Source organism: Nannospalax galili, unplaced genomic scaffold (genome assembly GCF_000622305.1).
Source record: "Nannospalax galili isolate Female #2095 unplaced genomic scaffold, S.galili_v1.0 scaffold674, whole genome shotgun sequence".
NCBI classification, from domain to species: domain Eukaryota; kingdom Metazoa; phylum Chordata; class Mammalia; order Rodentia; family Spalacidae; genus Nannospalax; species Nannospalax galili.
The window spans coordinates 986,050-1,004,793 of NW_008335202.1; the positions used below are offsets into that span (position 1 = coordinate 986,050).

An 18,744-nucleotide genomic window follows, 5' to 3' on the forward strand; every position below is an offset into this window, starting at 1 on the left:
GGCTCAGGGAATGTTGTTTTCATTCCCCTGAGCCTATTCTGTGTGTGTGTGTTGTACTTAGTTATGTGAGTGTGTGCAAGTGCATGTGTGCATATATAGGGTGTCTTCCACCATTGCTTTCTACCTTATTTTTTGAGACAGGGTCTGACTAAGCTCCAGGGACACATCTGTCTCCGTGCTCCCACCACCACCTTCAGCATTGGGATTTACAGATGTGGGTGCACCAGATTTTATGTGGGTGTTAGAGATCCAAACTTAGAATCTCATGCTGTGTGGCAAGTACTTTACTAAGACATCTCCCCATCCTTGAGCCTCTTACCTTTCATTTCCCCCTTTCCCCCTTTTCTGCAGGAGGGAATAAGCTACAAAAAAAAAACAAAAAAAAAACAAAAAAAAAAAAAAAAAAAAAAAACAAAAAAAAAAAAAACAGGACAAGCTGCCGAGATACCAAGGAATGGAAGGTGCTGGCAAAGGAAATAATGTTTTGGCTTTTCATAGATTTGTTTTCTCTTATTACCCACTTTAAGGGATGTGCTATCCCCTCTGCATTTGAGATATGTGGAAGCCAGTGGCTTGCTTGGTCACAGTAATGATCATTTGTAGTATCTGTGGTTTGAAGCTGAGCTAGAGCCTAACTAACATTGTCATTTTCTGATCTCTGAATAAAGTCAGAATTATTCTATGAGGAGTGCATTCTCTTCTTCCACTTCAAGATTGGCAGCATGGTTAGATGCGAGAAGAAAAAAACCAAAACATGTGGCTCTATCTTATGTCATTGACTTCTTTACATATTCCATATGTAGTGTTTTCACCCATTTATATATATGGTGTTTTTGAGACAGGGTCTCCCTGTAGCCCCAGCTGTCCTGGAACTCACTATGTAGACCAGGCTGGCCTTGAACTCACAGAGATCCACCTGCCTCCCGAGTGCTGTTTATTTATATTTTATCTCAGCTCATGTCATGCCTTTCTTTTTCTCAGATCTCTCTCCAGCACAGATTTTTTTTCTAATCTATTAATCCTCTATCTGTAGAATACCATGAAAGTGGGAAATTAATGTTAAGAAGAAAAGAATAAAAAGGAAACCAAATAGAGAGGCTGTTGGCTACTTATAAAGCCCTGCAGAAATCTTCAGACATGCTTGTACATCTTTAAAGCATTTACTTTGGGCCTACTCTGGCAGACCACCATTAGGTGCTATATCAAGCCATTTTACAGATTGCTAGTCTTTCTATGCATTTCATCTATTTCAGTAAATTCCACCTCTTTCACAAAGCTTTGCCTCTTTGATATAAGTTGCTTTTTTTATTGCATAGTCCAATAAATTGTTAATTATAGAGGCAACCTTCCTGTTTGCATTCTGCTCATGAAGAAGACCATGTTCTCTTGCTGCCATTTGATATATGAGCTTGCACTATCCAGTGTAAATCTTGTCAGAGTAGATAAATGGAAAGAATGGCTTGAATCCTGTCACCTTGTGTCTCTTCATTACACTTTCTAGTCTGGGGCTCTGATTTGTTTTTAAGCGTAGCCTGCAGGCTGCTTCTGACTCTATTCATCAAATACAAAAATTCTTAGGTCAGCTGATTTTCCAAAAGCTAAATTTGACTTATTTCAGATACAATATGGATCTGCATAAATTTTATTTCTGTTATAGAAATGTTAGATATGGGGCTGGAGAGATGGCTCAGCTGTTAAGAGCACTGACTACTCTTGCAAAGGACTCGGGTTCGAGTCCCAGCACCCACACGGCAGCTACGAACTATCCTTAACTCCAGTTCCAGGGGAATCCGAAGCCTAGACCTCCACTGCATTGCACAACACAGGTGCACTCACATACATGCAGGCAATACACTCATATACATAAAATAAAAATCATAAATAAAATATTTTTTAAAAAGAAATGTTAGATATATATTGATTGCTCACTACATTCTTCAGATCTTTGTTGAAGATAACCACTCAGTTTTCTCTTCATTGCATCATGTGTCATAAGCCTATTTAATTATTTTATTTTAAATACATGTAAACCCTGTTACTTTAGAAAGCACCATTATCACATTAAAACAATTCATTTTAGCATGTGTTGTGGCACATGCCTGTAAACCCAGCACTGGAGAGGTGGAGGTCAGGAGTTCAAGGCTAGCCTGGGCTACATGAGCCCTTATCTCAAAAAAACTAAAAGGGAAAAAAAAAATCATTTTAACTTTCTTACGTACTTGTTTATTGAATTAGGGGATAATGAGGTTTAATCATTTTTATGCTCTTATAGGGTAATTTCATTAAATATTTATCTCATATTTCTAAAATAATGCACCCACAAATTTTCTAACAGAATTCAGTTAACATCTAATTTGTTGGTTTGGGGATAATTAAGTGTTCTTATATAATCTTATCACATTTTTTTAAAAGTAGCTACAGATTCTTCTCACCATCCTTTGTTTAATATTGTTTTCTTAGGTACATTTTGTATTGGAAGAAAAGGTTCACTGAACAACCCATCACAGACTTTTGCAGTGTGATAAGAATCAATTCCACGGCTCCATTTGGTAAGTGCCTGTTTTAACTACCATCTTTTCCCTATCAGTCAAAATTTCAGAAAAATAATTAAATTTGCTCTTGCTTGCATGATAATTGAAATTAAACCAATGTTTTTATTTTTCCTTACTTGAATAAATCTACATCAGAACTCTGTACCAAATGCTAATGGACACACACACTTTTTTGTATTTATAAGGAGTTGGGACAGAAGTCAGCATTGGGTAGCTCCCTCTATTGCTCTTCACCTTATTTCTTGAGGCAGCGTATTTCACTGACCATGGAGCTCACCATGGCTGGTCCACAAGTCTCAGGGATGTTCTTGTTGTCAACCCACCTCTGTTTCCCAGTGCTGGGGTTATCACACCTGGGATTTTATGTGGGTGTCAAGGATCCAAACTCAGGTCCTTGACAGCAAGCACTTTACTGACTTAGCCATCTCCAGGGCCCCATATGCCCACATTGCTAAAGAAGCAAATCCTCCTGGGGGAAAAATCTATTTTCTCATGTATTTTCCTAATCTCTCAACAGAAGAACAAGACAACTATTTTTTGTTGTGTGATGTTTTACCAGAAGATAGAATTCTTCGAGAAGAACTTCAAAAACACAGACTGGTAAGAGTTGTTTTAACGAATGAATAGTGTTTTAAAAACATATGCAAATATTTTTTTTAGTATTTTATTTATTTTTATTTTATGTGTATGCGTATATTGCCTGCATGTAGGTGAGTGCACCCATGTCGTGCAATGCCTGCGGAGGACAGAAAAGGCTGTTGGATCCCCTGGGACTGGAGTTACAGACAGTTGTTAGCTGCCATATGGGTACTGGGATTCAAACCCTGGTCTTCTGCAAGACCAGTCAGTGTTCTTAACCCCTGAGCCATCTCTCCAGCCCCCCAATTTTTTTTTATTGTACTCTTTTTCTACTTTTAAGGAAACTTTAAAACTTATGCAAGAGACAAGCACACATCTTAATACAGAAAAAAGTACACGTTTGACTGAAAGCTAAAGCATTTCACTAAAAATGAAGAGTGGATTTTTTTTACTTTGGTTCCTGAGTTATCCCTAAAATAACAACAGAGCTTGCACATTTTAGTGCAATTTTAGATGCTTCACACGTGCTAAGGTTCAGTAGTCATGGAAAAATGCCCTCAGCAAAAATTGAATTAACTTTTTTCCTCCTTACTGGAATGTGCTATGCGCTAGCATTTCTTTTATTCTTTTATGAATTACGCACACAGTTTAATCAACAGAGTATCCATTACCATTTTGTTTTAACCATAAGCAAAGCAATTTGAAAACTTCAGTATCTTTATTCTTTTAAAAAAAAGCATATAAACAGTATGAAAATATTTATTTTTATAAACTAGTCACACATTTTAGGGTATTAATTTTGTATAAAAACACTTTGTTTTCGATTGTATGTGATTTAATCCTATTACTTGCAATTGGTATGTTTAACAGTTTCCTATAAGTCTTCCTTGTACCATTAGACCTGATTAGATACATTATGAAAAATGATTGTAAATTTAATTATTTGTGCTATATTCTTGAGACCTAGAAAGAAAATAAATCATATGCCTTAGTCATATAATTTGAGAAAGTCCCTTGAAGCCTATTTTATTTTGTAAACATTCCTAGTGATCATTTTTAAGACTAAAAGGGAGTTGCCCTTTTACTTGGGTATCAATGTCCATGTGGGAAAATGTTTTCCATGTACAATAAATCCAGCAAAGAAGCAGGACCTCCTGAGTTTCTTTATCTCTAACAGTGTCTTCTGTATTCTACAAAACAAGGGTGACTTATTGTCTTATATTATGAATTTCATAATTGTTAATATCCATGAGTTTTCTCCCTTTTGTTGAAGCTCTCTGGTTTCTTTATAAGAACTCAAGCTTTGCTACTTAGTCATTGCTTTTCAGTATGACAAATCTCTACTGTATGTCTACAGATATACTTGGGCCCTTAAAAATAACTACAAAATGTAGATGTCCATTTTTAAAGTACTTCACAATCTGAAGGAGTGATGTTTGATGAAAGTGAGAAAAATGATAGTTTAAAACACAAAATACAAATAAGAATGTAAACTATCTGTGAGGATAGTTCATTGAGTCCCTACTTCACATGATAATTATGCAAAGAAGTACAAGGCATAGCTCGTATAATAAGAGTGTACAGATTTGAGTTTGGAAAGATGGCTCCACACAGTTAAGGGCACTGGCAGCACTTGCAGAGGACCCAGGCTCAGTTCCCAGAACCCACATAGCGGCTAACAACTACCCATAACTCCAGTTCCAGGGGATCTGACATCTTCTTCTGGCCTCCCCAGGCATTGCAATCATGGGTGCACTTACATACATACAAACAAAACACTCATACACACACATTTTTTTGTCTGTTTGTTTGTCTGTCTCCCTGTATCTCACAATAATCCACCTGTCTGCCTCCTGAGTGCTGGGATTAAAGGTATGTGCCACCACACCTGGCACTACACATAATTTTTTTTTTTTAATTTTAAGAGTGTACTGATAAGAAATTCACATGTATTCTTAGTAACAAGTAACATAAAATATCTTACAGGGTTTTGAAGATTAAGAGAGGAAATGCATGTAATACATTCAGAATAATACTTGGCATATAGAAAGCACTCAGTTTTTGCCAGCAACAAAAGTAACCATAACAATTCAGTATCTTAGGGCTGGAGAGATGGCTCAGCAGTTAAGAGCACTGACTGCTCTTGCAGAAGACCTGGGTTCGATTCCCAGCACCCACATGGCAGCTATGAACCATCCGTAACTCCAGTTTCAGGGGAATCCAAAGCCCGCTTCTGACCTCCATGGCATTGCACGACATGGGCGCACTCACATACATGCAGGCAATACACTCATATACATAAAATAAAAATAATATATAAAATATTTTAAAAACAATTGAGTATCTTAACCGCTAGGAAAATGGAGAGTTGTAAAGAGGGAAGAAAAAATGCATTTGGTCTTCCAAGTGTTCAAGGTGTATTTGGGAAACTCGAAGGAATCTAATCTGGCTGAGCTAGGAGCAGTATGAGACAAATAAGAAAGGTAAGATGGAGATAAACTGTAGAAACTTCAGTGCCGGGAACATTGCCTACATAATGCTATTGATCCATTGGTGTGTCCTTATGGCCTCTCAGAATGACATAAAAAGAACATAGTAACTATAGCTGTGTAAAAATCCATTTAAAGCTGTCCAATTCTGAGAAGGAGCAGACAAACTTGGACATACTAAAAGAAGCTAACAATTTCTGGATGCCAGCCATATGCCAGGCCTTGAGGAAGGTCTTTGCTTCATAGCCTATGAGGTTGTAGCCCATTTCCTGCTATATCATGTGGCAGCTAGAGGTTGGTATGACTGGTCCACTGCAGAGACTTGGTAAAAATTATAGGATATCTCTTGTGTATAAAGAGCTGTGTAAGTCAGTAATAAGGATTTCCAAAAAAAAAAAAAAGTAGCCAGGCATGATAGTGCATGCTTTAATCCCAGCACTTGGTAGGTAGAGGCAGATGAATCTGTGAGTTCCAGGGCAACTGTCTCACAAAAAAAAAAGTCTAAAACAACATTCAACAAAATAACAATATTCAAGTATGTTAGGTACTCCGCTTCCTCAGCCAGGAATGCCAGCCCTACCTCTCCTCCTTATGTATGTATCTCTCACGGCATTATTCAAGTGCCATACTTTCTAAACATTTTCCTGATGCCACCTGTCAGAATTTATAACCTCTTCTAAGCTCTAGTAATATAGTGTTTTGTCTTTTCAACTATAGTTAGTTGTTTAAAACTCTCTGTTCTTTGCTGCGTCAAGTGCTTCTAAGGGTGAGGGCTATTGGATTCACTTCTGCATCTTCTCTGAGCCTTGCTCATAAAGTGTTTAATTGAATCGTGAAGTGATGATCTGTTATTTCTAAAAAGCCATATAGTCAAATCTCCCTGAATTAAAAGAGAGAGAGAGACAGAGAGACAGAGACAGAGATATAAAAGAGCCAAGGCAGGCCAGACATGTTTAGTCACTGAGTTACATTTTTCACTTAAAGATAAAAAGCAAATCGCTTTTCCTTTTGCCTACAGGAGAAAATATGTGGTATTCAGAAACTCAGTGGCAGGATGGAACTTCACTAAATTGGAAGGTGGGGAGACAGCCAAGAAACTGGTAGAAGGGTTTGGTTTTTTCTTTTAATCACTATTATAAATGACAGCTTGAGACAACATTTATGACAACTATGAATATTTTATGAAAATTTTAACCTGCATAACAGTTTGATCCTCTAGAGGGAAAGTGTGTTTTGCTTTTAATCTTATTTCCTATATATCACCTCCCTCCACAGTAAAATAACAAAACGAAATTGCATGTCTCCCACTGAGATTTTTCTTTCCCATGCCACTTTTCCTTATAAGTTTTAGTGACTTAATAAAGACTAGTAAAGGATAATATTATTGTATATCAGTCACCTCGAAGTAAAATATCAATATATGTTTATAATTTTACATAATTTTTATGTAAAATGCCTAGCTTTATAGCATAATACAAGTTCTGGTACTGCATCTAGAATAAATGTTCCCTAAATCAGCATAAGATGTCATTTCCCTTAAATACAAAATTGTGAATAACAATTCAACAAAAATCAAGGTGCCTTGAATGACCACTGGGTGATTTTAACTTTAATGTTTCATTGAGAAACAAATGGGAATATAGTCTGAAAAATATTAATCTGAATCCTAAATGGTAAACCATTTTGAACTTGTTTATCTAGTACATAAAAGTTACCTGGCAATTTTTTATATGTACATTGACTGTATGAAATTGGTAAGGAAGTGTTGTAATTGCTGTCTTTTTTTTGAGGGCGGGGGGGGGGTCTTCCTGTAGCCCCAGCTGTCCTGGAACTCACTATGTAGACCTATTGCTATCCTTGTGGAAAAACAAGATCGAAGATGTTAGGAGATGTGCATGCAGTCATGGTTATATACTACACTGACTAGGAAAGGAAACAAACTCCTGTTTTCCAACCCCAAACATCATTCCCTTTCCAGTTGTGCCAGTATCCTTTATCAAGTTTGGTCTTCCTTCCCAAGCAAATGTCATATTTTTTAAATGGATATTTGTGGTTTTTAAAAATATTTTTTATTCATTATTTTTATTTTATGTGTATGAGTATATTGCCTGCATGTGTGTAAGTGCACCCATGTCATGCAATGTCCAGGGGTCAGAAGAGGGCGTTGGATTCCCTAGAAGTGGAGTTATGGGCGATTGTTAGCCACCATGTAGATGCTGGAAATTGAACTCAGGTCCTCTGCAAGAGCAGTCAGTGTATTTGTTAGAAAACATAAATGCAAGTATAAAGAAATAATGATGTGTTTTCATTAAGAATTCTTTAAGGAAAATGTTTTCTTATCATTTTAGGTCAGCAGTAGTTAGGAATGTCTTATTCCCTTAGGCCTAAGCTTCTTAAATTATCTTTTAAGATTTGAAGATAGTGTGTTTTCAGAACTTCTCTATCTTTAGAGAAATGTAGGGCTTTGGCTGACCCAGTGCTTATCCAGGGAAGTACTTTCCAGTATCTATCCAGGTAGATAGCACTATGCTGATAAACGTCTTTCATCAAAAAGATGAATATTTTGCAGTCCCTCATAGCTGCAGATTCAGCTTGTAAATTCCTTCTCTTCTCACCTAAGCTAGATGATCTTCTGTCTATAATAAAGAGAAGATACTGCTGGTTTTGGTTTCTCCTATCTTTAACTCTTCCATTTTCATACTGTCCTGTGCTTCTGCCTTTTTTCCATGAGGATGATCTCTTCTTATACATGGTTAAATTCATACTTTGAGTTTCTGTTTTAGTTCCTTGTTTGGGGGTGGATGAGGATGAGACACCTTGCTATAACCCAGGCTGGTCTCAGGTTCGCAGTCTTTTCTTCATGTACCAGTTCTGGAGTTATACACATGCCCCACCATGCCCGACACTAGTTAGTTTTTTAAGATGTTCTGTCTGTTGTCAAAAGCTGCCCAACAAAACTCACTATCCTCTGTAGCAAGCAGATGGCTGCTGACTTTATCGTTGTAGTTTCAGAAAAACTGGGAGGTAATGATGTCTTTTAAGAAGGTGAAATGTTAGTCACTAGATCAACTCCCGTGGATTGGGGGACTACACTATCATATAGTTAAGTTTCCCAGCAAGAGGTGTGGGGCTATCCCAGTGGAAGAGCACTTGCCTAGCATGTGTGAGGACTTGGGGCTCAATACCTAGCACCCAAAATTTTGAGGAGGGAGTAGGAGTAAAGGAAGGGAGAGAAGAAGGAAATTTTCCTGTGGTTTTTGTCTAATTTTTCTTTGCTCACCAACATAGATGGTCTTATTGCTTTATTAAGATTCTTTGATATTATCATGAAATTGACTTTTCCACCTCATAAAATGCTGAGAAGGCAAATTTTATTATTTTTAAGACAGTGTATTGTGCCATTGATAATTTGTAGCTATTTCCGCCTTACTGTGTTTTAGTGTATTAAATGTATCTTGTGAGGATGTTGCTAATGCAAAGTGCTCAAAGCACCAAATTCTGGCAGTCCATTCTTTCTTTACTATTCAGCATCGTTTGACACTTAAAAGTTCTTTTGTAGAAATGGGGTTGCAGTTTTTTGCCCTAGTCAGAGACTTTTAAAATATTTAAATTAAGTTACATACAGGTAAATTCCATTCTGAAAGTATTAGAAGCATTTTATTACTGTCTGTATACAAAATGTATTCATTATTCTGCTTTTTTAACCAGACTTGTCCTTTAATCCTTAAATTAGTGAAATTTACTTAGTTCTTTTGACTCCCTCACACTAAATGTTGCATCAGATAAAAGAAGAATTGTGATAGGCGGGGCTGGAGAGATGGCTCAGCGGTTAAGAACACTGAATGTTCTTGCCGAAGACCCGGGTTCAAATCTCAGCACCCTCATGGCAGCTAACAACTGTCCGTAACTCCAGATCCAGGAGATCCGACGGCCCCTTCTGTCCTCCACAGGCATTGCACAACATGGATGTACTTACCTACATGCAGGCAATACACACATACACATAAAAATAATAAATAAAATATTAAAAAAGAATTATGATAGGTAAAGTTGGGGGCTGGCAAGATGGCTTAGTGGGTGAAGCACTTGCTGTGCAAGCCCGATGACTTGAATGTGATCCCTGGAACCTACGTAAGGGTGAAAGGAGGAACGGAGGAAACTGAGTCCACAAAGTTGACTCTGACCTCATGCACGCACCCTGGCATGTGTCTCACACACACACACACACACACACACAAATAATTTTTTAAAAGAAAAAGACAAAAGAAGTTTTATGATACTGTGTTTATGATTAAATGAAAATAGCATCTCACTGCCAGAATAAGAAATGGTAGAACGGGGCTGGAGAGATGGCTCAGTGCTTAAGAGCACTGAGTGCTCTTGCAGAGGACCCAGGCTTGATTCCCAGCACCCACATGGCAGCTAACAACTGCCCATAACTCCTATTCCAGGGAATCTGATGCCCTCTTCTGGCTTCCTCAGGCATTGCACAACACAGGTGCACTTCCACACATCCAGGCAATACACTCATACACATAAAATTAAATTAATAAATTAAAAAAATAAAGAAATGACAGGAAGAAAGAGCAGAGGTGCCATTAGGTGACCTCAGACTCTTGGAAGGCAGTTTTGGTAGTTTATATAAGGTCCACTCATACGACACTAATTGTTAAAGTTTTTCAGTACTTTCACATTTATTTGGAATAAAAATCAAGACTCTTTAGTGGGATCTCAGAGGATCTGGTATGTACCTCCCCTGTCCACACTAGCTCTAACCATACTGGGAGTTTCTCTGCTCCTCATACACACAAAGGCCTTTCCAGCTCCAAGATCTGTGCAGTTGCTGTGGGTCCACTTGCTATGTTGTTGTTCATGGCTTTTCTGAAGGAGAAGGGAGGAGTTTTAGAGAAGTTGGTATCTGAGGTGGGTCTAGAAATGACACTGTCATCAAGTTTGGAAGTGCTTAAAAAGATAAAGATCTGTAGAATGTTCCCTGTGCTTCACTGAAATAGTATAGGAAAAAGAGGCCTTGTGGGTAGAATTAATTTCAGATCTCAGATATAATTTGTGGAAAGTAGACACATACTTATATAGATTTGTTTATTCATTAGAAATAATCTCAGTGGGTAAGGAAGGTTTAAATATGTTTGAATTCAACATTATGACCAAATGGAAGTCATAAGTTGCAATGTCACAACAAATTTTTAGTTAATGTTGGGAATTTTTTTTGCTCAATAAATAGCATTTGTTTTATTCAATTGGACTATGCAAATCAGCTGTTTTCATAAGAAAGCAATTTCTTCTCCCCTATGTGTTGTTTGAAGTTCATTCATTCCTTTGTGTAGTGGGAGGAGGGAAAATTAGGAGTGGATGGCAAACAAACATCTCTGGTCCCTCTCTCTCCAGGGCAGCTGCGTTCTCTCTCTTAATGCCTTGATATCAGTTATTCCAGTCCAATTTTTTACAATCCTTTGAGTTCCTTTTGGGGGGGGCGGTGGGGGCGGGCTTTTCCCTGTAGTCCCAGCTGGCCTGTGATTCACTATGTAGACCAGATTGGCTTGACTCTCACAGAATTCCACCAGGCTCTACCTGGGATTAAAGACATATGCTGCCATGCCGGGCTTTAAGTTCCTATTTTGTTGAACATTTGTTGTTTTATTTTCTGTGTTAGCATTTTCATTGCTGTGACCAAATACCCAAGAGAACAATTTAAATGAGAGAATTTTTATTCTGGCTCCCAGTGCGGGGGTTTCAGTCCATGTTCAGTGAGTACACCTGGGCCTGAGAACCAGACTGACCATCACGGCAGGAGAATAGCATAGAGGAGGCTGGCTGTTCACCTCATGGTAGACAAGCAAGGCGAGAAAGCAGGAAGGGGCCAGGCTCAAGAGGCTACCAAGAGCCCACCCTCAGGGACCTACTTCCTCCAGCAAGCCTCAACTCCTGAAGTTTACAGCACTTCTCCAAAATGAGGTTAGGATGCACACTTCAATTCATGAGTCTTTTGGGAGACACTTCACTATAATGTCAGAAGAGGCTGTCGGGTCCCCTGGGACTAGAGTTATGGACAGTTGTTAGCTGCCATGTGGGTGCTGGGATTCAAACCCAGGTCTTCTGCAAGAACAACCAGTGTTCTTAACCACTGAGCCATCTCTCCAGCCCCAGAAAGATTTTTTTTTTTTTTTGCATGTATGTATTTGGTGTGGAAGGGGGAGGCATGAGCATGCCTCAGCACACACATGGAGGCCAGAGAGCAACTTTCAGGAGTCTCTTTTCTCCTTCCACCCTGTGTGTTCTAGAGCTTGAACTGAGGTCATCAGGCTTGGTGGCAAGCGCCTTTACCCCCTGAACAATCTCTTCAACCCTCTATTCTGAACTTTTATTGATGGCTGACAATTTAAGGAAAACCTTAATTCCTAACTGTTTAAGGTTTTTCCTCTGGAAATTCCCAAACCCTTCCTGGTGTGTTTATCTCTTCAGGGGGAGGGCAGTCTTCTGCAATCCTGCCATACAAACACAAAGTAAATGCAGTCTGGACCTTTTCTAATCCCCGGACACATTGAAGACTAGAAAAGTGACCATGGAGTGGTGTTCTTCCTCCCCTCATCTGCCCTCTTTTCCACCCATCAGTCTATCACAGTATAGACACACTAGCCCACCTTTTAAAAGAAAGGACCTTCATTTTTACAAATTATATTTGCCCTACTTTGTTTCTCCATTGCTGTGACAAAACACTCTGACCAATACCAACTTGGGGAGGAAAGGGTTTATTCAGCTTACAGTTCATCAGGGAACCTAAGGTAGGCACTCAGGGCAGGAACCTGGAGGCAGGAGCTGAAACACAGGCCATGGAGGAACACTGCTTACTGGCTTGCTCCCCTGGCCCCTGCTCAGCCTGCTTTCTTAAACAACACAGGGCCACCTGCCCAGGGATGGCACCACCCACCGTGGGTTGGGCCCTCCCACATCACTCAACAATCAAGAAGATGCCCCATAGACATGGCCACAGGCCAGTTCAATAGTGTCACGTCAATTCCCCAGTTGAGGCTCCTTCAACCCAGGTGTGTCAAGTTGACACTAAAGCTATCCAGCACAGTGTTTGTTTTTCTTTTGTCTTTTTGAGATAGCATCCCTCGGAAGCCCCTGGAACTTGCTCCATAGACCAGAATGTCTTTGATCTCGGAAAAATTCATCTGTCTCTGCCTCCCTAGTGTTGGGATTAAAGGCATGCACCACCATACTTATAAATATTTTCAATATCTAACTTTTTAATATCTGAACTCTTTAAACAAAATAGCATACCTATAAGTTTCTTTTAGTTCTGAGAAAGGTACATTGTGAAGCCTGCCTGGCGAAGGGCAGATTAGTCTCTCTAGCCCTTTTTATGCAGCTCCTACACCACAAAACACTATGGCACATTCAGATTCCTCAAGAGGAGGAGCACAGGAAGAATGATTACTTCTCAGTACTCTTCTCCCCTTCCCCATCAATAGAAGTCCCTCTGCTTTGAATCAGTGAAGGTTTGGGCTCCTCCCAACAACTTGGAGTTTCTGCTTTATATGCCGAAGAATGGCCCCAGGAAGCCAGCTGGATTTGGGCCTGTTCACTAGTAGCCGGCTTTTGTTCACATCTTTTCCCAACCCCCAGTTTTTGCTCTGGAAACTTGGAGGGAACACATGAATGAGGTGGGCCACTTTGTGTCTAAAACTCCCAGGAATTTAGCCTTTAAGAATTCATTACAGTTTCATCTGTTTTCCTTCTCCCATAAGCTATCAAAGGTGAAAGTTCACAGGTCCCTGTCTTCCTGGGAGAGACTCACCATCTTTGGAGTTCAGTTTGTATGGTTGCTGGGGACATGCTTTTTCGATTTAAAATGAGTTTGGGGTCTTGTTTTACTGAAATCCAACCTCCATCCCTATTTAGAGAAATTCTCTCCTGGCTATCTTCATCCTAAGTGGAAATGAAACAAGTCCTTGCCCTGCTTTCATTGTAGCTAAGTAAATTAAGTGCTACTCTGGGGTAAGGTAGATGCCTTCCTTCCTTTCATAGAGTTAAAACACACACACACACACACACACACACACGCACGCACGCACGCACATGCACGCACGCGCATGCATAGAGGTATATTTGTTTGATAAATGAGGTATAGGTTAAAGAGTCATCTACCCCCCATGAGCATTATAAACGCTAACCATTTTATTTATTTTGGCTATCTGTAGATTCACATTAAAAATAACATAAAGCTCAATATAAAGGGAGCTGGAAAGAACATGCTTCCCATCTCAATGACTGTGAGGAGGCAGGACAGAAATCCTTTCACATTCTGCCCTTGTGGTGGATGGGGACAGTAGAAGCTGGTCAAGATCTCCCACGCAGCAGCACCACTCAAACAAGACATGTCAAGGCTCAGCTGAGGAACAGAAGCAAAGGCTCTTCCCTGTTTCCTGCCTCTGACTGACAACCACCACCTCAGGCAGTACTGCCGTGCCTCCCTTTCTCTAAGAGCATCACATATAGCTCTGGTATAGTCACATTTTCTAAAGGAATGTGACTGCTGCAGCCTATTGTCTCCCACAGGAATATGAGCTGAAGCACACCGTTGCTTTCATTCTTGTAGAACTGCCTGTATTGAAGTGATACTTGACCCTACCAACTTGTCATAAATAAATTCTAAAACTATTGTTATTGTTTGGTGTTCTAGCTTGCATCTCTATTGCTGTGATAAAACAGTGATCAAAAACAACTTGGGGCAGGAAAGAATTTATTTGGCTTACACTTCCAAAAAGTAGTTCATTGCAGTGGGAAGTCAGCAGGGATTCAAGGCAGAAACATTGAGGCAGAAACTGAAGGGCTTACTGGCTTGTTCCTTGGCCCACCTGTGTAGGGATGGCACCACCCACAGTGGGCTGGGCCCTCCTACATCAATTAGCAATTAAGAAAATGCCTCACAACATGCCCACAGGCCAATCTGGTAGAAGCAGTTCTTCAGTTGGGGTTCCCTCTTCCAAGTGTGTCAAGTTGACAACCAAGATAAGCCATCACATTTGGTATTTTTCTTTGCTTTTTTAACCATCTCATCAATGGAATTCTATCAATGAATTTCTAAGTTGGTTTCATTGTACTTTGTACTTTGCCAGAGTTTGTCTTTGGCTCACTCTGTGAACTAGTAGTGTGCCGCTCATTGCCAGAGTTCTCTGATGCCATCAAGCTGAGCTAAGCTCCTGGTACATCTTACCAAAAACTTCATTCTTGAAATGGTGATCATGATATATATGAATTGCAATTTTGAAGGTCAGTAGTTGGTATTCAGAGGGTGTGCTGGAGCTTTGTTGGGAGACCTCTGTTATGCAAAAGTCGAAGCCCCTTCACACCGGACAGCTCATGCAGCTCGGGGAATGTGCCGCGGGCTCCTTTTCATAGCAAGGTGCTTTCTGGCATCTTTCCTGTCTCTCCCTTTGAAGTGGCCGCCACAGATGCCTTGACATAAACATGGCCTTTGGCTCTATGCATACCATGCCTTCCTGTGTGTGGTTTTTACAGGTGGACAATAGTCTAGCAGAAACCCACTTCCACATGTAAATAGAATATCTCACAAAGTATCTAAAAGCTTTTACCACTACCCCCATGGTATATAAATATGCTAGTCTTCTCTTAATAGTCGGAGATCAGGTCGGAGATCAGGTCAGAGACTGGGACCCGGAGATCAGGTCAGAGACTGGGACCTGGAGATCAAGTCAGAGACTGGGTCCCGGAGATTGGGTCCCAGAAAGCTGGACCAGAGATTGGGTCCCAGAAAGCTGGATAAAGCAGTAAACACAGACTAAGCCGTGCCTTGAGTCCTGTGTCTTACTACCGGCGACCTGATCTCACCGGAGAGCAGCACTCTCCGTTACCGACCCACGGATATCCTAGCTTTCGCCGCCTCCGTGTTTCTTCCCTGTGGAGTTCACTGGCCAGGACTCCGCAATCCTGAGGAAGGGCACAAGGGTGTAATAGAGGCGGGATCCCGACTAGATAATACTCTAGTAGCAGAAGAAGCTCTCCGCCCCAGAGAAGTGTGTAGCTATCAGCTACAGCCAGCATCAGAGAAGTCTTCGCACCTGCCGTCTCCAGAGAGGCGCAGCCGGCCAGGCCCGCCAGCCGCTAGCTAGCCAGCGGGACCAGAACCACGGCGGGAGAGTGCATGCACACCTGACCCTGGGCCACATCCAGAGTGAGTGCGCCGGGGAGCCCAGGCGCACTCCCCACATCGCCTGCAGCCAGACTCACGCTGGGATTAGCCAGGTGTGGCGCCTGCAGCCAGACTCACGCCGGGATTAGCCAGGTGTGGCGGAGACCCCAGGGTGTCCGCACACACCACGCCCGGGGTCAAGCGACCCGCCCCATATCTGGCGCCCAACGTAGAGCTTGAAATAATTGGTTTTTTTTAGTGTACCTTTTATCTAGTACATAGCTATTCTAGTGAATCTCTCCAGTTTTGTTTTGTTTTGAGTAAGAATTAAATGAATTTATGTACACTTTCCGGTCTATGTTAGGACTTACAGGAAGAAAGATTTTAGGCCTATGACAAGTCAGCACATCCTGTCTAGAGCATGTGACAAAGTAAAAACACTTTAGAGATAGAGAACAGAAGACAGGAATAGAGTACTTGCCTAGCATGCATGAGAGACCCTGGGCTTAATCTCCAGTGTTGCAAGGGGAGAAGGGAAGATTAGAGTCCCATAGTCCCATTCCAGAGCATGCCTCCAGTGACCTAAAAACATTCCACTAGGCACCACCACTGAAAGTGTATACCAACTCCAATAATGCCAAGCTGGGAACTAGTCCTTTAATACATGAGCCTTTGGGGAATATTATTGATCCAGACTATAGTATTATCCATTTGTATGTTCCTTGCTGAGACACCCCCCCCAAAACCAAAGACAGTTTAACAAGAGAAAAGCACCTTAATGTAAAAATTGTCACCTTCATTTGACATGAAAGCTTTCAGAAGGAAATGCAGACATGAAGAAACAGGGAATTATTAGAGTTCTCCAGAAGAACAGAATTAAGAGGATCAATGGTATTAAAGAGACTTAGATTGGCTTACATGGATGATCAGAGACATGGCTGTCTCACACCATAGAGTCAGAGAGCCCAGTAGTTGCCCAGTCCACAAGACTGCATGTCTTCACAGTCCCAGTCTGTTGCTAGAGGCCTAGAAGATTCTTGAAGAGCCACTGGAAGCCAGAAGCTGGGTCCTGTATCAGTGAAGGAATGCAGCAGTGGCAATAACAAAGTGGATGAATTGCCAACAGGAATGAAGGCAAACAGGCAAAAAGCAGAAACGTTTCTTTTTCCATCTGTTTTATCTGGGATGCCACTGGAAGGGTGAGTCTTCCCACTCTAGATAATATGATCAAGAAAATTCCTCACAGGAGTGCCTAGCCATCTACCTACCTTTCGATGACTTTAGATTCAGGCATGTTGACCACCAGCTCAGCCATCACATAGGGAAACCTGTACATTTTTATGTTGAGTTTGATAAAGCAGATCATTGCGCATGTTAAAGTCTACATGATCTAGCACGCACTCGCCAGACCTATTTTTTCAGATTCTTCTGTGTCCCTTAATCTTCAGCAGTAAGGATGCTCCTTTCTTCCAGTTGTAGGACAGGTACCTCTCAAATGCAGGTTTTATGATCTGCTTTGGGGAAGCAGGATAAGAGTGAACTAAAACTTAAGAAGTTTTAAACTGTCAGCACCCAATTAGGAAAGAAAAAGTATCTGCAATACATGCTGAAACCCTTACCTCACACCTTCTCTGAGCTGAGGTATATTGATATGAGCATTGACTAGTCTTGACTGTCAGCCTGAGCAGCAGCCCTGTGCTATTTAGTCTGAGTTCTTGTCCAGTGTCCGACTATTCTCTAGTGTATGTATACCTGCGACAACTTGCTCAGTGTGTATGCGCAGTGACTTTCACCAGCTGCCTGTTGGTCCAGTCCCAGCCACCTTCTCTTCTTTAAGGTGACTGCAAATTCAGAGGTTCCCACTCGTTCAGATCCAATAACTTCCTATAAGGATTCCCAAACTCAGGAAAACACTGTATTAGGAATACCTTGTCATTATAGCAGTAGGATAAAAATCGGAACAGGCCAAGCAGACACATAGGACAAGATCTGGGAGATTTCCCTACTTCAGCACTCCCAAGTCCTTGGGATTTTTATCCTAGCCCATCTGTATGTGAGAATACTGAATATGACTGACAAGGAAATCCTCCTGCAGTTTTAGTTTCCAAAGCTTTTACTGAGAGTTTCTTGAGTAGGATGATTAATTGAATCATTGACCACAACCCAGAGGTCATGTGGCTCAAAGCCCCAACCCACTAATCATATGGTTGGTCTTTCTAGCTTAGCCAGTCCCTATCCTGAGTCATTTGTTTAGTATAAGTAATCAACTGTAATCAAAGGACCCACCAAATAACAGAGTCACTCCAGTTACTCAGGAAACTTACAGAGTCTATAAGTTCAGATCCCAGGGACAGGGACAGTAACCAACCAAATTCTCTGTAATATAAGCTCCCAGCCTGATCTAGTTCCCTTTTCAAAGAAAACAGACCCAAATTGGAATCCATGTTGTGTGTGTGTTCTTTTCATTTTTTATTTTCTGTTTATGTACCCATCTACCAGTTTCTTTTTCTTCTTTTATTCCCATTTTTGTGCTTTTTTTTAACCACTGAGCTAACTCTCCAGCCCCTGCTAAACACTTAATAGAACAGGTGAAGGTATAAAAGAAATTATCTGAAATGTCTCATAGGTAATCTGTGGCTTCACAATAAGAAAACAAGAATAGGAGATTCTATTGCCATCCTGTGGAAACTTTGGCCACTGCTGTAACTTTGCTAGGAAGATTTATGAGGTCTAAGGGGCTGGAGAGATGGCTCAGTGGGTAAGAGCACTGACTATGACTACTCTTGCAGAGGACCCAGGTTCAATTTCCAGAACCCACATGGCAGCTAACAACTGCCTGTAACTCCAGTTCCAGGGGTTCTGATGCCCTCTTCTGACCTCCATGGGCATTGCACAACAAGAGTGCACTTAAATTCATACACTCATAAAATAATAAATAAATACACTTATA

At 40.7% G+C, this 18,744-nt stretch overlaps 1 protein-coding gene across 1 annotated transcript in view; it reads left to right on the top strand.

Moving 5' to 3' along the window:
- Znf277 (zinc finger protein 277) overlaps window positions 1–18,744 on the top strand; it is a 77,993-nt gene that overhangs the window by 10,378 nt on the left and 48,871 nt on the right. Inside the window, exons 3-4 of the mRNA XM_008829801.3 lie at window positions 2,461–2,549; window positions 3,070–3,152. Coding sequence (XP_008828023.1) covers window positions 2,461–2,549; window positions 3,070–3,152 — 172 coding nt within the window. The remainder of the gene's footprint in view (window positions 1–2,460; window positions 2,550–3,069; window positions 3,153–18,744) is intronic.